Source organism: Paralichthys olivaceus, chromosome 13 (genome assembly GCF_024713975.1).
Source record: "Paralichthys olivaceus isolate ysfri-2021 chromosome 13, ASM2471397v2, whole genome shotgun sequence".
Lineage (NCBI taxonomy): Eukaryota > Metazoa > Chordata > Actinopteri > Pleuronectiformes > Paralichthyidae > Paralichthys > Paralichthys olivaceus.
In genome coordinates, this window is record NC_091105.1 from 16574242 (window position 1) to 16596683 (window position 22442).

The 22442-nt window shown below is 39.7% G+C and overlaps 1 protein-coding gene across 5 annotated transcripts in view; it reads right to left on the reverse strand.

The window, feature by feature from the left end:
• Positions 1-12005: 12005 nt before the first annotated feature.
• The window catches only part of LOC109632040 (CUB and sushi domain-containing protein 3-like), a 205402-nt gene continuing 194965 nt past the window's right edge, over positions 12006-22442 (reverse strand). For all 5 annotated transcript variants that reach the window (XM_069537722.1, XM_069537721.1, XM_069537718.1 and 2 more), the window contains 7 exons: positions 20798-20977; positions 20309-20374; positions 18128-18286; positions 17688-17800; positions 16969-17056; positions 15259-15400; positions 12006-14553 (listed from right to left, as the gene is read on the reverse strand). In XM_069537722.1, coding sequence (XP_069393823.1) covers positions 14394-14553; positions 15259-15400; positions 16969-17056; positions 17688-17800; positions 18128-18286; positions 20309-20374; positions 20798-20977 — 908 coding nt within the window. In that variant the 3' untranslated portion in view covers positions 12006-14393. The remainder of the gene's footprint in view (positions 14554-15258; positions 15401-16968; positions 17057-17687; positions 17801-18127; positions 18287-20308; positions 20375-20797; positions 20978-22442) is intronic.

Here is a 22442-nt window from a genome sequence, read left to right on the forward strand (position 1 = left end):
GGTGGGTTATAATGTGTTTTATAAAAGTGGGACATTACAGATCTCAGCGTGATGAAAATAATTTACTCATCTATAATGTCTATCTATCTATCTATCTATCTATCTATCTATCTATCTATCTATCTATCTCTCTCAATATACAACTCATAACACAATAAGGTATATTTCACTGGAAGAATGTGGCTGTTTGTACAACATTTCCATTAAGTAGATTCTATGAGTATTCTTTGTTTGACCTTGACAATAAAATAATTTCTGTGATTTTCATTACATGGCTTAAATTGCACAAATGGGGTTAATGGTGAAAACTTGGCACGGAGGACAAAAAAAAGAATCAAAACAAGACCAACTCTAGTCACGGCTCAACATGGAAAATGAAAAAGCTAAATATGAAAAACATCTTTGTTGTCCCTGTAAAAGCTCAGTCGGTTAATTGGAGTTTTAAGGCTTTTGATGTGACCCTCCCTGATGGAGCTGCACACGTTCTGACTGCTCACTTTGCCGGTGGTGTTAAGATGCCGAGTTTGGGATGTTGGGGCGGATTCAGAGAAGAGCGCAGTGTCATGATGCTGTGAAAAGATTGAGGGAAAGTTTCTTCAAAGCCATGGCAGTGTGAGACATGCTGGGTGCAGGCTGGGTGCACGCTGCCAGGTCAAATATAGGTTGGAGCTCTATGAAATCCCTCAGGGTCGAGAGCATTTGTCGTGATGGAAAAGTCTCTCCCTCCTTATGTGTTCCTGCTGCAGACAGACCCGGTGATGGTGAGATTTCATGTGGAAAGTGCATCACTGAATGGAGATTAAATTAATGATGTTTACCAAAGTATTAATGGCTGTAATGGCATGATATATGTTCAAATAAATCAATCCATTATAACTTCTTTCATCACGCAAGGCCGTTACAGAACTATTGATGTAGACATCTAATGATCAAACAGGGGAATCTTGCATAGTTAAAAATTAGTTATAATATAGGCTGCAGAGTGGAGTGTACAAAGACGCCTGAGATCTCACGGTCTCCACTCCAAACTGGAGAAGAATCAAGGCAACAGGACAAACGTGTTCTTAAACTACTGTAAAGCAGAACAAAAAAAATCCATGGTGAAAGACAACAGGCAGCTGCTAGGACAGATGGATGTCTCATCTGTGAGGAGGTCGTGCAGCCATTTGCTGTCAGATGCTCCCCGTCAAAAGCTGGGCAGAGAAGATTTGAGTTCAGGCCTTTTCTTCCCTGACAGAATTTATTCAAACAGAGAAAATGGATTTCACATAAGCCATGACAACCAGCGAGCAATAACTGACAGTGGCATTTCACTGCTGTTATGACTCTGACAAGAGGAACCACTGCTGCCACCATGCAGTGGTCAAATGTCAGCCTGTTCCTCTCCTGGCTTTCATGACATAGCCCGCTTGGTTAATAATCTCAATAATGAAGGTTGGAGCATTTCTCTCACTGGGAGAACATCATTAGCTGAGCACTGCTGCTGTACGAGTAACCTGCACCATAGATATTTTCTTTTCATTTACTCAGTTTGTTGCTGCTCCTGTCAGAATTAAATATAAACCGCAACATACTTAGCTCCACTTCTTGTTTTCTTATGCACAGGGTGATACCAAAATCTCACTCACTGAGTTTAAAGGCACTGAAAAGTTATTTCCTCAATCTCCTCATTATGAGGAATGGAGTTAAATATAAAACACATCATTTTCTGTTAAAAAATAGATCAGTTGTGCCTGTTTCACACGACTCTGGGGATTTAAAACATGGATTTACTTGTTTAGTCAAGTTCACCGCTGTTTGTGACCTAAGAGATTCTGCGTAACTCTCAAAAACATAACTGCATTATCTTTTCTCTGGGAACAAGAAAAGAATGAAGACATGTCTGTGCAGACATTACGATTCATCCTATGAGCTTGACGATTGTCTGCAGTGCCTGTTGAAGTCTATTTTTAAATCACTGTGTCAAAGACCAAAATGTTTGGGAGCTGGGAAATTCTGTTCTGATTACAGCAGCAGGCAAAACATCAGGTAGTCACCAAAATCATTAGAATTTATTCTACTGGGCTAATAAATATTGACGGTAAACTCCAGGACCACCTGGACATGAGCTGTAGAGATACTGTATATTTTACTGGACTAAATATTTGACGGACTGAGAGAATAAGTGGAGATGTAGGGAATCGACAGAGCATTTCCCAGACCCCCAGCATCGAGTAACAGCTCAGCAGAGCTCCATCTCATTCTCCTCTGATGCAGAATTTACATCATAATTTATTACCCCCCTAAGGAAATTCATTTTCTTTACACAGTGCACTGCACGTTTTTCTGCTTTAGGTATTTAGCATGTACTGCACACAACAAACTACAACGTCAACAAAGGTGTGGACTTTCAGAATCAATGCAGGAAGAAAGGAGGATAAATAAACTAACAACACAGACTTTGCTGATCCGTTGTAGAGGATGCAGGTTCTTTACATGTAAATTATGTACCAACAGCTCGGTCCGTCTGCTCGATGAGAAAGAACAGATTCAGACCTGCAGAGTCCGAGTGGAATATACTTATCTGAGAATAAAAAATGATCACAAACTGATTTTCCAGCCACCTATAGGAGACCTCATATCATTTATGTATAAGGACAAGCCAGCAAATGTATGTACATTTAAATCAACGTGTTCTTTTTGCATATGTAAAGTGCACAGAACGTGTTGCTACCGGCTTAAAATACATATATATATATATATATATACATATACTACATTATGCCACTCATAAAACGATTAGTAATATTCCAGTGGAAGAACGTAGTTACATTTGCTTTATTTACGATGTTTTCTTGCAGAAGTTTGAAGCAGAATCTAGCAGCAGAAACAAATTGTGAATTCTTCCAAGATTTGAAATGGTTTACAAGTGATTGTCATTAATTGGCTTCAGTTGCTTGTGGTAAGTTACGCAAACATGGACAACGGCACAAAGCTCAGCAATGATGACTCTGTCGACTCTGAACACACGAACAGCGGAAAAGTAAAAAGGGACTAACTTTAGTCACAGCTCAAATAATCTATAATGAGATTCTGTATATAAATAAGTAGAATCGGGAGGCAACAGATGAGCCTTCTGGTTTCTGTTTCATGTTTGACCAATTACGTTCGAGCAGGCTGTGGTTGCAGTCCGAGGCTCTGTGATTTCAGCTCATAAGACTTCCTTTGTAAAACAGTGAGACATTACAGGTTTTCATGATGTTAAGGAGTTGGGGCATAAAGGAGCCAGAAGTCTGATCCAACAGGAGTCCAATGTCTTTGTATTGGATTTACAGGACCACCATGAGTCAATACATGGCACTGTCATTTAAATGGGAGGAGATAACGCATGTTGTTACAATGATGCTCTGCTGACAATGAGCCAAAAAGAAGTGGCAGCAAATTGCAGGGACAGTTCGGGTCATCCATCAAACAGCCTGAGACGTCTGAAGAGAAGTCAGCCGCCTCCACACTCTCCACTTATGAATGTTGTTGCATACAAACACCACAACACACAGCCGTTATGTACAGTAACCAGCTACATTTCTGTTTTACTGCATGAGGGATTTGAATTGAGAAACAACTTGTACATTTGTCCACAGAAAGACTGTAGGCTTGAAACCCAGAATGCAGCTGTGCTGCTGTGTTTTTGTGGTTTTGACCTCCACTGGGTAGGAGGGCGTAGAAAAATACATACATTCACTGATCCTTGACACCTAAATTGCACGTCACATTTAATAGCTACTCACACATCACTTCTGGAGTCTTTCTTCAACTGAGGTGTAGTCAAGTTCACAGTTATTCACCAAACATTTATTGGAGTTACAGAAACAAAAACACCAGCTAAACACAGTCAGGTTCAACCCTCTCAGAGCACATTGGAAATTCTCTGTTATTACAATTTAAACGTTGAAATAATCTGAATGTTTCAGGAGTCAAAAATATTTTGACGTTATCTCAAAGAAGGTAAAATAGTTAGGATTCTGGTCCATTTCAGGTTCAGCAGTCAAATATGAATAAAGTAAAAAATTCACTTTATCATATTTTAGAACTCAAAATTTGAAATGTTAAATTCGGGTCATTGATCAATTTAACTGTAAAAGAGTTCCGGTGAATCTGTTTTACCCATCAGAGACTTGTTCAAGTCACTCAATTTACAGCCAGTGTTCACCTCTGATAGTCCAAGTCCATACATACATAATCACTTTATGTATAAATAATCTATAATAAAAGTGTGCCTCACATTACAAGCAGATCTTTGTTTAAGAAACTACATCTGAGTGAAAACTGAATCAGAAAGTGTCAAACTGGCATTCTAACAACAGAGGGTCTGTCTCAGTGTGGAATCATGGTGAGACTAGTGCAGTGTATGGAGTTGGGCAGTGAACTGATGTCACCCTGACGATGGAGAAGAAGTCCTCCATTCCTCCGACTGCCGCAGGATAATGACCTCAAACACACCTCAAAGCTTTGTAAGAAATACTTGACGACTAAATAAGTCATAGACTTTCCTCCGCAGTCACCTGACCTCAACCCCACTGATCATTTATAAGTGCACCATAAGACTGAGGAAGCCGAGCGCTGTGTGACCTCACAAGCGGCTCTTTGCGACAATGTCAAATCATGCTGGGATGACATGGCTCATCAGGTTTGAGGAGTCAATGCTAGCTTGAGTGCATGCTGTCATTAAAGAGGACATATCACATACTGAGATTCTGAAATTCAAGTAATTGTTTTTCAAATATTCAGCATTTTCTTGAGCTGACATGTAAAAATAAAAAATCACATTAGTAAGATGCAGAATAGAAGCCTCTTGACTTGTGGTCTACATGTAAAAACATAATCCTGTGCTTGGACCTGAGTTTTAGCTGACACAGATCTCAGCATACACAGCCACAGGTTTTCGCTGAGTGCCGTTTAATAGACAACTTAAGCCGCCCTCTCTGAGACGCTGCCGCAGGCGCCTCAGTGGCATCATCATCAGCAGAGGACTGTGTGATTATTCCTCGCAGGACAAATGTGCTCAATCATACGCTTAGACATCATCGCATGTGGCAGTGGCACACTTACCCCTCCCCTCCACTTTTATGCTGAAATGAGTTCCACTTCCTGCAGAGCACGCATGATAACAAATCCAAAATGTCAAGATCCCATGATTTATCACACAGTCCATAACTGAGAGGTTGCATATCATTACCCAAACATTTCATTGACCGGAGGAAGTGTCACACATTAATTCATAACTGTAGTGTTTTCCTCTCAAAATGTTGCAGTTTATATTCACTCTGATCAGTCTCAGTGTGTCCTCATGTGCTTCACACAGACAGAACACTGTGTATTCAATGTTTTATTGATTTCACTTTCCATTATGTTCTTGGTTTCTAAATATTAAATGTAGAATCATACATGTATTGCCAAAATGAAGCACTCGGTATCACAATAAAATTTCATGTCATATTTCATGCAAATTAAAAAATATATATTTTCCAGGTGCTTCTTGGCGCGAGTGTATGATCTGTACTTACATTATTACTTTTGTAAACCAATGAGACGTGTTCTTTTGGTGGCTGTTTGCTACAGTATTATCATTTAAGTCCAAGAAAACAAAGGGAGGACAGAAATCCCTTCAATAAAATATTACATTTCATTAATGAAGCCCAATTACTCACTCACCAACCAGTGTGATCAAAAGCCGACTGTCTTGCCATGGGCTTTTTTTCTCTATGTACTTTGGGGAGGTGTGGGAGTTTTTCATGACTGCTGTGATTGAGGCCTCGAGAGCTGAAGAAATTACAAAAAAGTGCTTTTCAAAACCGTAAGGCTCATCCTCGGCACAGCCGAGCACATTGCCAGCTCCGTGTTTTTTGTCTTTGGGATTTGCCTTGTGGGAGAAGTGATGTTTCTGTGGTGAAGTATGTGACAGATGTGATCGGCCGGTCAAAAGCATTTTTTTTCAAAGACAAAGAAAAAGGAAAGTCTGTTGCGTGCAGCTGTTTTTTTCCACATCACACTGACTCTCCTTCCTTCAGGAGCGTGTCACAAGGCATTAGAAGCTAATTTAGAAAATTTCCACAATTAATTGCTGCAGACAGGGGGGCTATTAAGCTGGACACCCTGTGAGCAATTAGATTGAAGCTGGCGTGTGCTGAGAAGAGCTTTCACACTGCGTTGGTACAGTCTATCAAGGTCATATGGATCTGGCTCAAGGGTGACTCTTTTAATCTTGCTTCCCGGACCGGTATTTACTCCATGCGGAAAAGAGTGAATGAAGAGCTACCAGCAAGTAGCATTTATATATGTTTTCACAGTTGTAGTAAGCGAAATCAAGCACCTATCCCTGAGAAGTCAACCCCTCTATGCATGTGAGGTCACAGTGACCTCGACTTTGTGCCAGATGTGTTGTGTGATTTGCATTTTTACAGTTCGGGGTTTGTGACATGGACATGGTGTCTGTTTATTGGGAGTGTAATTGATAAGATCTATATACATTTATCAATCCTAGTGTAGTTTTTTTTTTTTTAAATGCTAACAGGGAAACAGTCGCGATGACAAGAGCAAAAAAGATAGAATGACAACTTGTTAGCTGAAGTCAACGAGCCGTTTAAAGGAGATAGAAATGATTCAAATGTGCTCAGAGGTTGTGATCAGGTTGCTTAAATTAAAGGAACCATTTGACATTCTGGGAAATATTCTGATGTTCTGTCTTGCATTAGAAGATTTTGTATCTGTACGCTAAAGATGAAGCTACAGCAAGTCTTAAGTTTTATATTATCCTAGCATAAGGACTAAAAACCAGAGACTGTATATAAAGATGGATGACACATCTTCTGTTCTTTCCACTGTACAAAAAAAAACCATGTCCTGGATACAGGAGCTGCCATCTTGTGTTGATAATGTTATTTAGAGCCACAGTCTCCATGGTTGCTAAATCTTTTACAGCTTCAAAGTATTTATAATTAATACACTTACCTGAAAAATGAACTCTTGAACAAACATCAGTTTGATGAGAACTATCTAAAATAACAGAAACCACCTTCAAGTAAAATGTATTGACACGTACTTGGATTTTTGGGTTGTGGCCTTGACTTTATGTAAAGATGGACCACATGACAGTTTTAATGGGTATTTGATACTGTAAAGTTTGTGTGAAATATCATGAGACTGACTCACAGTTGGTTGAGCATGTGCATCGGTAGGACCCTGGATAATGGGAGGAAGTGGACACATGTCCATCTTTATATACAGTCTATGGTTTAGCCAATCTGCTGACATGGAGAGGGAGAGGGTTACAACAAATACTGTAACCAGCCTTCAGCGGGCACACAAGGGGTCTTGGCTTCACTTTCGGGGAGCTATAATGTCTTCTATCTATATATACTGTCTACAAACCAGACCTGAAAGGCTCACTGTTAACAACCCATATCAAAGCCCAAATGAGGTTTTTTCGGGAAGTTGGGTCTGACTTTTTCTTGGTTTGCTGCAGGAACTTGCCAATGTCTCTGTTACCTCACAGTGACAAAAAGAAATATATGAGACAGATATATTTTCACCTAACTCTCAGCAATGTCACATTACTCCTACAAGTTTTTTTTTTTTTTTTTTTTACTTTTCTGTAAATTTAGAAAGAAAAGTAGAAACACTGCAGAAGTTAAGTGTTTTTAACCATAATACTATGAATAGCATGATGTGTTGTTGCGGATTATACAGCGTCTTTATCAAGTATTAAGACCATTTTACACTTGAAACACAAAATTAACCCATGAAACATGAGTCTTGCATATTAAGCAAATCAAAAACTGTGCACATAAACTTTATTCAGTACTTTGTAGAAGCCACTTTAGCAGCAGTTACCATTATGAGTCACGGGTAAAGTCTCTATAAGCTTTGCTCACAAGGATTTGGGCAGTTGATCCCATTCTTCCTGTCATTCCTGTCAGCTCTGTCACATTGATAAGGAAGCATCTGTGAAGTCTTTCCACAGATGTTATAAAGGGTTTATGGGGAACCGTCAGGTCGCATGCACTCATCCTTCCCCCGGTACTGACTCGTCTCCCTGTCCCTGCTGCTGAGAAGCAGCCACACAGTGTGATGCTACTATCATCATGTTTCACCAGAGGGATGATACTAGACAGTTGATGAGCAGGTGTCCACCAGATAGAGGGGTTGAAGATCTCATTATCGGGGGTCTACACAGAGTTCTCTGCATGGTTTGGTTTTTGTGTTCACAATCAGTGTGAACTGTGGACCCTTATGTGTTATGTGAGTCTACAGAGCAAGAGCGTTTCTCAACCAGGGGCCATAAAGGGGGCATGATTTACACAGAGGGGCCAAATAAACATCCATCATCAATTCACATTTCCTGATTCAGTAAGGTGCACATTTATGTCTGTCCTTGTTAACTGTGAGCTCTATAGCTTTGAGCAAAGCCACACATTATTTTATGTATTTAAAAAAATCTTCCCTGTTCATATTGTGTACTTCAAAAAAGCTTTAAAAAATCTTCACAATGTGTCATATACTTTGTAAGTATTGTTTGTTGGACTCTGTGTAGAGTCTCAGTGACATTAACTCCCACCTCCTCCACACTCCTGCTCTCTGAGCTGCTCTCATGATGGTGTTGATAGTGATCACTGATAGTGATCGATGACGTCAGTTTATCATTCTTCAACTCATTTCAACCAGATGTCCTCAATCTGCAGGCTACTTCTCAAAGCTCATGTAATTTAACTGCGTTAAAAATTTATTTAGCTGAAAATGGTTATGGGTAATTTTACATTATTCATCCACTTTAAGATCAAGACGCGTATTTTAAACTATATAACTCTTCCAGGTCATGCTCTCTGAAACTGTTCCACAGAATACTAAACCCACTCTATTTTCCAAGACATAACCTTTACATGAGTGTTATTGTTATGAGAAATGGAAACGCGGCTACTTAACACTTAAGCAGATCATGAGGTGGTTTGGGATTTGATTTCTTTGTTCAGAAGAGTCCTGGTCCCAATTAATACATAAACTTGAGATAGTTGCACCTGCATATAAGTGTGTCTCTTACTGATCTGTCTCCTTGGGGTTTTCCTTTCTCAACAGCTTTCCATCTGTATCAAGAACAGCCCACCACCCTGAGGACATCTGGAAAAGGGCTCATTAGTGAAAGACTGAAAATCGCAGCGAGAGGAAGGCTAGTTAGTCAACTGACAATCCAGCACATTAGAGCCAGAAGATCCATGAAAGCAGATACAACTCATTATGCTTGAGAAAACCAACACAAACATGAGACATAACCTACTTGTGCTTCTCAAGACATTAGCTGCTTTCACACATGCAGTAATCTACGCACATTCTGTGGAGGGGCTGCATGTGTGAGTGTGAGGCTCTGGACTTTCTCCGGAGTTTCATCTGCTAACCCCCTACACCTGAAAAACCTCTTAATGATTCAATCTGAAAACACACCGGGAGAGCCTCCATGGGATTTACTTTGAGCGAGTGGGCGTGAAGATGTTTCTAACATGCAACAGAAGAAAATAAGGAAAAAAACAAATAAAGAATACAAATATCTCAGGATTAAAAGGCAGTGCCACACTCGTAAAAGATGTCGAATGAGTTTTTGGTGAGGGCCATTGCTAGTGCAAATAACACGTGATCTCCGCAGTAGAATTTATAGGTTGCACCCAGCCTCTGCCAGCTGTGCCACCCCTCACCTGAGATTCTTGTTTTGTTATGATTGCGTCTGCTGCGTTCATTGAAAGGCAAACTCCAAAGAAAGTCGGGCCCCGATTGTGCAGATATTTGACAGAGCTAATGCAATGCATTATAGGAAGTAAAAAACTGTTAAGAATCTCTCAACAGTGCTCATTAAGATCGATACCAGTTACTGTTGTTTCATGCTGGGGAGAAAAACTAGTGTAATGAACAAATCCATCAGTACTTCCATCTATCAAGCAATGTGTCAATATTGCTGGCTGGTGCTGTTGTGTAATTTCACTGTACACATTCAGGCCCTTGATGAAAGTGGAGGAAGGCCACAGGGTATCTAAACATCAGAGGCAGCCAGGAACATCCCCTCATTGTAGCCGTGCAGGCACCTCTGCAAATTGATTTTCTCTGGCAGGCACATGCCCACGCCACAAGACCCACAAATGCCTCTATAAACAGGACAGTGAAATCAGCTTACTGCGCTAACCTGCTCAGTCACCAGATCTCAATTGAGCATTTGTAGGGATGACATGCTACACGCTGCTGCTGCCGAGGCCTGCCGCCGAACGCCAGAGAGCTCCCTCAGGGGATTCTCCGACACAGAAAGCAGAGTTCTAATGAAGCTCTGCTGCTCTAATGGCAAACAGGGGGTCAAGTCAGTGTTTAGAAAGTGTTACTAATAGTGAATTATACTGAGCGTACACCCATTTTGAACAAACACACTAAGCCTATTTGACTTTTGGGCCTTCCACCAGCTTATATGACATCAGCCTGTGAGTAAAATCTGCTTGATGAAGCTTCAGAGAAACATCAGAGAAACAATGGAAAAATCCTTGTGGCACATACTTGTAATCCATACACAAATCCCAGGCTTAGACTTTAAAGTATATGCTTAACCTGAGTGTGACATCAAACCACTTCCTGTCAAGTGCATGTTGTTGGATTTTAAAGGATCCTCCTCATACTTGACTTATTGAACGTTCTGGGATCTCTGTCACACTGCGCTGCCCTTCATCTCTGCATTTAAAGCTGAAATTAGCTTCATCATAGCTTTTTTCCGTCACTATAATTTCTGATATCCTAACACCAACAAGCTCTTCAGGTGTATATACAGCATCATGGCTGCTCAAATGCTTCAATGATCAAAAACACACATCTGATAATCTAATCTAATAATATCTGTCTGCCTGTCGCGAGCACATCTCGAGAACAGCTCATCTCCTCGTCTTCACACTTGGCATGTGTTTCGTTATCTGCATCTACATATATTGCCGTCTGAACGTGGTCTGAATTGGACATGTGATATACTCAATATTAATAAACTTTTAATAAACAGGCTACCAGCACTCTGTAGCAGTGGTGACTGGGACTCAAGAAAGTAGGTGACGTTGCCCATCACAACAACAGCGCGTTCATGACAATGGGTGCGTTCACAACGGCAACAACAGATTCTCCAGCTCCGGGTTCTTCCCACTGAGTCAAGCTTTGCCGAACTTCAAATTTATTGGTGAACATCTGTTTGTGCAGCAGCGGTGAAGCAGCTTCAGAGTTCTGCAGCCGGTTTTTACTTGTTATGGCTACAGGTCGCTGTATCAGTTTCAGAAAGAAAGCTGCAACTAGAATAACCACAGGCCAAGCAAACAGCCTATTTCAAACAGGCAAGTTAAGAACAGCCACTATACTAAAAAAAAATGTTGCAGTCCAATGGTCAATCATTAAATTTAAATACATGCAAATTAAAGTACAATTATCTCATTCTGTGGAGCAGTGTCTTAGACTCTGTCTTAGACTACTTTCTCAGCCACTTGTAAAGCACAGACACTGACAGAGAGGAGCAGGCTAAATGAGACTCAGTTCACCGTCTCTAATGCAGCAGTTTTTACTGCTCTTGCATGTGCGAATAGATGAAGTGGAACTTGGAGTCAAGTTGTACAATTTCACTTCTTTAAAAAAGTTTTTTCTTAAGTCGAGAGTGAATTTCTGCTCAAACCAGATGTAAATGTTAACAAAGATCATTGGCTGCAGTATCGGTTTTAGGCTTTAAAGATCTACAATGTCCCATGAGCAGCGATGAAAGTGTAAATCTTATTTTGGCTTTAACCAGAGTGGTCATCAAGCAGAAAACTCATTAAAAGAACAGTGAAGGTCCAAAGGAGTGAAGGAGCAGACTGAATGTTAAACAACCAAAGAAACTCTCTGCTCAGTTCACTCCAACAGCTTCTCCTCACATTTTAATCACTGAAGCTGAGTGTAGAGTTGCATCATGGAGACAAAACCAAGCAAGAGAAACATTGGAGATCACTATTTTATATTTTATATATAAATTAAGGATTTATACATTGCTGATAAAGAAAAAATACAAAACATTTTTGATCTTACATGACATTTACATGTGGGATTTTACACAACATATTCAATAACTTACAAATGCTTTATTTGCATAAAAAATATATCTCTTTACAAAAGTTTTGTAATATGTACATATTCATATACACAGGATCTTGAATGGGATAAACAAGTGTGTGGTACATTTAAAAGCATTCTACTCTACTCTGGAATCTGATGTGAGACTGACTTGTTGAATACTGTTTTTTTTTTAACCAGATGCATTTCTTTTCTCATCAATAAGAAATATGAACTTGCAAAATATATTACATATTGATAACACAAGACATCTTGCCAAGGAATGCCATCAAGTATCAAAACTGTATAAATGTACAAAATGTAACAGCAATGACAGGAATCAACAGAGTGGTACAAAGTACGATAGCAGCAATTGCTATACTGGATCGCTTTTTGCCAACATGCACAGGTATGAAACAATGAGCTGCTGTTCAAACACACTTCTTAAATAAACCATCAGAGCTGACATCAAAATCAATGCAAAACTGTGCAGATAAACGACACTGATGTACAGCTTCACTTATAGAATAAATGTCTTCTTTAAAATATATGCGCATACAGTATCCAAGGCACTGCAATGATGTACAAATGTGATGACAGTGTCAAATCTATTTTTACTTTGAAATCATGGATGGACTTGGATGATAGTACAATAATGATGATGGCTCATGTTTAAGTGTGCAAATTATTTTCTCGTGTGTACTGTACATTTGTTAGCAGAAGCTGATGGTTCAGTAAGACACTGAAGTAACCACTTGAGTCAGTAGGTGTCAATGAAACGGGCTGAGGTCTGTATTCATCCAGTGTCTCAGAGTAGGAGTGCGCATCAAGAGTTCACTGACTAAGGCACGGTTTCCCAAAAGAAATATAGAACGTTAAAAACCGCTCCTGATAAACGGAGATGACGTGGTAGTTGCACTTGTTTGATTTCGGATTTACTCTAAAGTAAGGCAGATGCATCTTCAACTTTTTATCAACATAAAACAAGACATTCATCTGACTTCAGGCTGCCGACTGACATGTCTTTGAACTTTGAGACACAGACATACAGGCGGGAAATTAACTTCTGGGAAACCTGTCCTGCTGTTGATACTGAGCACTGTGGCCATGCTCAACCTCGTCAGTAAATAAAAACTGAAATAATTAGGATAGGAACTCCCACTTTGAGATGCTTGATATCTACAGCCTCAGGGTTGGGGTTAATTCACTCCAAATTTGGTTTATTTGGGACACAAATACACTCAGAGGAATAACAATAAGAGAAAAAACACCTGAAAGGAAATCAGGTTTCACAACTCCTTCAATAACTTAAGGATCGGTTAAATAGATGGATGATTTGCCTCATGTGATCAATACGCTGAACGGTACAGTCTGCCTCCACAGCAAGTCAGCAATAAAAGTTCTCATACTTAAAGAACATTGCTGCTGAAAACAAAATCACTGCAGACAACTTGATAATAAACTCTATAATGTTGAATATATCTCTTCTTAATAAGAAAATGAACTCTACTGTTGTCTGATTACCTGCACTGTAACAATAGAAGCCCTAGCATACCCGGTCACATTTGAAAAACTGTACTGCACTTCAGTAATTGAATCCCTGGCCATATATTTCATCAGTCGGAGTTACCATCTAATTAATAGGTATAATTGACCACATAACCTTGAACAGAGAACGGCGCGGACGCTATTCAAAGAACCATTTGCATTTCTACTTCTCCATTAACTCTCACACATCTGCCTGCATGGAAACCGACTCTGAAGATTAGGCTGATCAACTCACAGTCGAGAGGCTCCTCACCTCCATAAGAGAAACTCTCATGAGGATGAATGTGACACCACGACAAAAACAAACAACAGAAGGGGTCTCGGTCTGAGCTGTTTTCTTGGAAAAAGTTTAAATTTTTCATTTGGCATTGTGAAGTAACCCCTCTATATTTATACTACAGAGCATAAAATACTCTATTTTATCTATATGCCAGAGGCTCTTTTTTATTCATGAAACCAACACTCACTGAGTGTAAAGAACTCTTCTCTCCGTCGAACAACGGGAAGATCTGGAAAGGTCTGGAACCTCCTCTCCCTCTCTCTCTAATCTTTTACCCTCCGTGTACGATCAGTCGCAACTCTTAAGTGTTGCCGAAGGTGTGCTTTATATTTCTGAGCGATTCTTTGTGTCCTAGTTGTATGCCATCAGAAGTAGGGAAAATATAAATATGTCATTTATATATATATATATGTAAGTCTGTAAGTCATTCTCTTATACTCAGTAGACATCAAACCATGGTGCAGATGGTGTTGAGATTGGGGTCGAAGCGGACAACTTTCCCTTCGGCAGCTTTTGTGTTTGTGTTGTACATGGGATTCTCAAAAGTAGCCTGTCCATTGTTGTTCTCGTGGACAGAACATCCGGTGTACTGCGCTTTATCTGTTTTCCTGGGGAATAAAAAAAAAGGAGGTTACACATTAGTTGAGAGACGTTGTCCCAATTATCTCCGCTCCTTCCAATTCAATAAACATGTTTCCATTATGTTGCTGGGGACAGCTGCAGTAGGTAAATGAGGCTGAATGGTAATTACTGTTGAAAAGAGCGGAGGAGCGCGATGCCAGTTCACTGGTAACTAATATAATGAGTGCAAAATTTGCATGTGACAGGATTGACGTGTGTGAATTGTTCTGAGAGATTATCTGTTTAAATGAAGACAAAATCCTTTGTCAATACTGCATACACACATTTATACTGCACTGTACGTTTGAATACCGCAGTATGTCCAGATAATTCTCATCTACTGCAGGACTTGTATGTATGTGTTGACTAAGATCGCATCACGCTTTGAAGCCTCTCACTTGTAAGCTACTGTACTGAGTGAGCAACCTTGAGAAGTAAAGGAGGCTGAGGAAGTGGGCTAAAGTGAACCGTCTTCCTCATCTTCCTGTGCATCTCCTTGAAATCTACACCGACATGAATCTGTTTCTGAAACTTTTTCAACATCACATCTGTGGTAAAACACTTCAAAACTCAACCTGGAACACAGGCTCATGGAAATGTGCTACTTTCTTTTTCATGTGGGATCCGAACGGATGTAGCTGCTAAATTTGGGTTCCATGCTCGTATGGAAGACACCAGGGAAGACAACATACCGTTGTTTGTATAGATAAAAACCGAGGCCTGCAAAGATGAGGGCAAAGAAAGGCACGAGGATCGCGACAGCAACAGAGCTGCTGTTGGTGGAGCCGTTGGTTTCTGGGTCGGTGAAGGTGACGTTCTCCCTTACACTCAAACCTAAAAAAAAAAAAAAACATATTTAGCCACAAGACATTTGAACATGAAGAAAAATTTTGATTAATAAATTGCAAATTGAACAATAGAAAGATACGTATCATATGATGATGATGACAATGATGATGAGGATGATGAAGATGATGATGAGGAAGATTATCACAATGATGTCAAGTCAGAGAAACAGCAGCCAGTTGATAAAGACGACAGCCGTGATGTTCACACTGATAATGATCTGCGACTGTGATAATCTCGTTGAAGACAATAATGAGATGATTACAGTGACGTCGAGCACAAAGAAATGAAGGACGATGAAGTGGGGGGGATTTCTCCTCTGCCGTTTGACTGTGGTGGTCGCAGGTTTTCAGCAGGTACGAGGGGCAACACGCAAAAATGATTTATTCCATCAAATACAGCGCAAATATTATTCCTGAAAATGTGTTTTCAATATGTTTGAAAACTAGTTAAACCTTTTTAACCTGGGTGACAACGTGACCTGTTACAGTAATAGGTGCAAGAGAAAACAAACCCATCGCTTCCCTTGGTTCTTAGTTTGTAGTTAAAGAAACAGCACATATATCATAGTATTTTTTTCATTCTTATAAATTCTCCCATCTGTTTTCTCCATGTGAAATGAGAATAATGTATCTAACAGTGTTATGTCCAACAAAATGTGATATTTTTTACATCTGCAATATTTTGTAACATCTATTTACTAATTTCAGAAATGCCTGTCTATCTGCATGTAGCCATCATAGCTCAAGAAACTGTTCAAGTTATCTGCTTCACACCGGGCATGTGTAAGGGTCCAAGGAAGTACAGTGATGCCATTTGGACACGTGGTACGTTCAATATTAATTAACTTTGAATAAACAGGTGACCAATGCTCTGTAGCAGTGGCTTCACGACAATGGAAAAGACAACTGATTCTCCAGTTCAGAGTTCTGTGGACCGAGTCCTGCAGCTGGTCTTTATCTGCCACGGCCTAATTACTGCAGGTCACTTTTACTGTTTCAAGAAGGAAGCTGCAACCAGCATCACCACAGTTCAAGTAAACAGCCCATTACGAACAAGCAGGTTTAGAATGGACAGTGCACTACTACTCTGAACCTGCCATGACAACAATTAATTAACTAAGAACTGCAGACATGTTTTACGAATGGTTTGACTAATAATTACTGACCAACTTAAAATTACATTTATTTTGTCTCTTTCGCTAAAAAACTCTAGAACTAGAAATATTCAAATATAATTTGATTAAAAACGTATTAACAGAAGATGTATCCTCCTCTCTTACCATTGTCAGTGTGTGTGCTGAAAGTTTCATGTTTCCATTGAACCCAAACTGACTTTTACGCTGTGATGTCTCGAAATCCTGCTCATGCATAAATGTTGGTGATGCATGTTAACTCAGATTTTAACCCCCGACCCGAGCTGATGAACGTGAAACAGCCTTCAAACTCATCAAACCTCTTACAATACTTCTATTGTAGATATCAAGAAGTAACCAGTGGTAAAAGTATAAACTGTATCTGATAATGGTACAAGCTATATCCGGTAAAGACACATACCAAGTCTCTGTAGTCCAAACTGTCCGTAGTCTTTACCCTGAATAAAGCCTTGGAATACGTAGCTGCCTCCCTCAGGCTCAGCTGAAACCTGGTGGGGAAAAACAAACGCACGTTTTGTTTCAACTTCATCAGAGAGAGTATTGCATCTGTTCCACACCACATCAAAAAACGAAATCTACACCGTATTTAGTCCGACCATCCACACATTCTGTCAGGCTACATTAAAAAATAACAGCTTGTTTCTTTGAAACCCCCGTGCAGTGTGCTATCAATAGCTCAGCTACGTGCGCTCACCTGTCACACGTTTTTATTGAGTGGACCTTGAAGTTTTAGTTTTTTTTCCCCAGAGGAGGAACTTCTTGTATCCTGCAGTCATTCCATTTCCCTTAGATGTCATGTGTGTGTCTGAGCTTATTCAGCAAAGGGTCATGTGGAAATGCTGAAGTGGTTCATACTGAATGCCTGTGGCATCTGATCCACAGCCAATATCAATATATGCAAATAAAAATTGACAATAAGCCAGGAAATTACTATTCTGCTTGTTGCAGTTTACTGTGACACTTTCCTCTCACTAATAATGAGGAAACGTTGGCTTGGTTCAGTCCAAAGAAGATTACTTTTGTCTCTTGTATGTCTGAACAATTCATATATAAATAACGATATAAAATAAAAGACAGTCACAGCTCTTGGTTGCTTCTCCAATTCCAATGTATACTTACAAATCCATCCATTGCCCAGGTCTCAACAGTAATCCTGCTCAGGGAGCTGTGGGCCAGTGCTCTCATCTGGTACAGCAGGAGCATTAACCGTGCCTCCTGGCGCTTGTACACTCCTACAAGGTAGAAGACAGGAGGCAAGAAGAGGAATGATGGGAGGAAAGTGATGAGGAATACAAGTGCAGAGAAACGATGGAGGAAAAAAAACAGAAGGAGGAAGGAAATGAAGAGAACAGTAGAGAAGAGGGATGAGGGGCAAACACGAGAGAGTGTTGAATGGGCATTTAGTCGTCGGTGCAGATCTGTTTTTAGAGCAAATAGTTAATTTCAACTCTCACGCATGATTGACATGAGGCACCTTAAAATAAATGGAAGTGACACAGACGTAGTGAGGAGGAGGAGAGGGGAGGAAGTAGAAGACAGATGATTTATAGATGACTCACCAGAGAGCAGAAACTCCATGCTACTGTCGCTTAAAGTTACGTTGACTTTTCCCGTCGAAACATTAAAGCTTGTGACTGTCAAAGTCATCGGCTGCTTCTGGCCCCTGTAATCATAGGAACCCTTCCAGACAAAATCGGGGGCAAAGACGTCGTCAGGAACTTGAGAAAAGAGAAATAAAAGAGAAGTCAGTATATAACATCATCGAATAACATAAACAACAAATCAGCTTTGTCAAATGTGTGAAATCAACATGAAATCAATGTTGATTTTTACACGTGAGCTAAACATTTGCACCCACACTGCAAAATGGCAACAGAAGCAACATATCAAACAGCTGATGACAATCTTTTCATTCAATTTCACTTCATTCAATCTTAAATAATAATGACAAAATTTATTCTGACAGAGATAACTCCGAACTCTGCTGAACTTTTAATAGTTACACACTGATAAAACTTTTTGTATCTCTGTTATTACAGCACACTCATTATCTGCTGGTAATTATTTACTCGAAAATTAGAAGTCATTTATCAGTGCAAAAAGGTGACTGCTTATAATCAGTACCCTCATAATAACAGTCAGAATAATTACCCACTATTTACAAGATAATTTTCAGTAGCTGTTGGCACAAGTCAGGTTTTAGGAGGTGGAATAAAGAGACTCAGATGACATGTAACGCTATCTTCCAGTTGAATGACATTGCTAACGCTGTATCTTATAAGTCAATATGATACTGAATATAAAAGGTTAAAGTTATTTTTCAATGGGTAAATACTACAAACAGATTACACTGCACCTCATTGGTCTTAGGGATTGGTGATACCATTTTAAATGACATTGTATTTATCTTTGGGTTCGAGGCCCACAGGTCCTGAGGACTTTGGAGAAAGCCTGAATATATGTTAGGGCATTAGGTCACAGTTTTAAGGGGTACACCAAATTTGAGCTAGTGCCTTCTCTCCCTGTCACTGGACAGATGAGAAGAGCTGGATGAAAACCAGTTGTGTTTTCTTTAGATGAACAAAGACAACCCTCCTATATAAACGAGGAGTTGAAGTTGCCCCCTTAGAAGAGATTCACATTGGCCCCGAATCTCTCTCCAGGCAGCAGAAGAGATTCACATTGACTTCGGATCTCTCCATAGGCAGATTGCATTGCTTGTATTGATGCTGAACTTTTTTGTAATAAACATTTTATACAATTAAGACGGTGTCATCGGAGATTCCTTCATCATCTTCACATCATCGCAACCCCAATATACGACATGAGCCACTTTGTAAGCGTTTTGAAAAACATTATTATTATTATTATATGTGTCTATCATACTAAGTTTCAGCCTACAGCCATGTAGCTTGCTAATATGCTCATAATTACAATGCCAACATTTTCTAATCTTCACCATCTTAGTTTTTTTTACAACACTTGCTGATGAGCACAAATCAAAAAGTACAGCAGAGGTTAATGTGAATCATTACTTTATCAAATTGGAATTTTGACTTTTCTATACAAATCACACACAGTACTAATAATTGTAATTATTTGTTACCGTCTATATTATGAACAATTCTTTTTCTTTGGCTCACTGACACTCAAGACCTTGAATGTCTACATCATAAATACAGAGTAATATCTCTACAGGTTACGTTCACTTATTATTGTACAATTTACAAGAAATTACCTTGTTGTCCCCATATTTTCTAATCACTGCAGAATTAGACGATACAGCGCGATTATGATCTGTTAATATTCCCTGGTGATATTTATATTTAATTAGGTTTTGTAGCAATTATCCACTCTAAACTACTTAGAGAGGGATCAGATAACAGAACATGTTATGGTCATGATACAAACAATACACAGTGGATTATACGCCAGTGTATTTTCATTATGAGCTAATTATTTTACACTGTAACAAGGAAATTCTGACTTCAAAGCACCGTACCAAGACTATGAGATATATATAGTGGTTAACTCTGTGTACAAGACTATAATATAAACCTAGTGGACGGGTACAGAGCTGCAGTTCCAACTCTTGAACACAGTCAATGCACTGACATTGAGAAATTGTACTATCCAAAAATAAGTTCCTGTAACCGGCACTCATTCTCAAGAACAGACAGATACAGAGCTGCAGATTTCTGTGGCCAACAGTCGAACAGCTTGTGAAATTCAAAACTCACCATTTATTTTTGGGCTTGGTGTGCCTGGTACGTGTTTGACAGTTTTCTCATGCGATTTGGAGCCGACTGCAGAAGAACATAAATATGTATGTCACAAAGATGTAGCGACACACAGCAAAGCTTAACAGCTGGAGGATGTTGGAGGAGTAAACACAGCTCAACTGTAACATGGTGCCTGCATTAAAGATCTCTGGTGGCTCAGTTCTAACAAACATTTACCAATCAACACTTTGCTAAAGCTTCAAGTTAAAAAGAGAATCTCGACAGGAGCATATGAAATGACAATAAAATGATAATATCAGAAAATCCACAATGTATTCAGTGAAAAGTAGTCCAAATCTCACAAAGGAGGTATTTTACAATACAAAGTGCATACACATGTGTACTCTGTTCTAAACTCGCTACCCTTCACCCAAGTTTTACTGCATCCCCCACCTCCCTGACATCTTCTCTATCATCTGCCCCCGCAGACCTCTGGCAACCACATACCTCTGCAGACAGGCACCTTGCCAGTCCAGCTGCCGTCAGAGCGGCAGACACGGTGCTCTGAACCCCCGGAGAGGAAATAACTTGGCTGACAGGTGTACACCAGGGTGTAACCGTAGGAGGGCAGGTCTAGACCCACAACGTCAGCATTGGCAGGGCTCCGCGGCTGCTTGCAGGAGTGAGCTGGAGAGCAAACAGAGGGCAGACACCTTAGTACACATGCTCACATCCACACTTACATACATGCACACCTACACACAAACGGATAGACAGGAAGATAATTAAGCTCTCAGTGGGAGACAGAGAGGTGAGAGAGGGTCAGAAAAAAAGAGGATAAAAGGAAGCACAAATGTTTTACAGTTTAATTGAGTCCAGGGAGCTATTAGGGACCATACTGATTTTAATATGTCTACTTTCTTGTCTTATATTAAAAAGGACATCTAAGGCTTGGGGGATGCACTGCTAGATTTTGAAATTTGGTAGCTTGCAAAATGAAGAGGCCTTAAATTAGGGGGACACAATAATTGTATCAGTTATTTAAAGCTAGCTTTAAATTCCAAATGTGCATATGCATTATAATTCTGGAACAGAAAGGTCTGACCAAACCCATTCCAAGTCTGCCACTAACTGAAAACAACAGTTCCGATTGTTTTTGTATTTCTTGAATGAATCAAAAGACTAGAGTGAGCAAAACTGTGCTGTTGTGAATTTGGGAAAGTGTAAATCTTGCAAAATTAGAACGTCATATAGGTGCAAGGTCACGGACACTCATGAACCCTGGAAGTAAGAGACATGCTGCCTGTCATCGTGTGATGGGATCCCACCAGTTACGACTATGAAGCTATGACGTGGTCAATACTATATTATAACACGAGTACTTATGGGTCAGACTACATCCATCTTTCAACTCTGCAATCATTTTTCTCCTAACAACAACTGTGACGTTTTGTGACTGCATCACCGACAATATTGAAGTGACACATCCTATTTACCTAACTTTTACTGACCCCTGAAGTGAAAACTCTTGACTGGTAATATTTGGTCAATAGGAGGTTTTTAAATGCACCCAATGTTCATCAGAAACCAGCAAGTTTCACTTCATCCTCCTATTCATTGATTCTGTCTCAAAAACACAGGTTGGTAGTGGCATGCTGATTTAGGCCAATGTTAAAAAGCTCGATTTTAAAGAATAAGAGCTGATTAGAAACCAAGAACAGAAGCTGCAATGTTGTGTTTCCAAAACTCTGGCCTCCTATAAACCACATTAAATATTTTCATTTTCTCATGAGTGGAATGAGTATACTAGTTTCATTTTTTTCGCATCAACAAACTCTCTCAAAAACAAAAATGTATGCAAATCAGCTCACACCACCGAAACACAGAGGAGTTGAAAATTCAAGCTCTGAGGCATCAAGAATACTGTGAAAATATTGAAATAATTTTACAGCCTGTGAGTGAAAGTATACGTTGCCAGCTGTCAAATGGGAGACAGCTGCAAGTGAGTCACAGTACCAAATCGGTCCTTCATGGCGTCTTAATGATATTAGTGGCAATAGGATGTGGAGGGGACGCCAGGATGAAACCCAGTTTCTTGGCTTCATGAGAGAAGAGGAGACTGAAGGAAATTCCCATTGGTGGATATTACTTT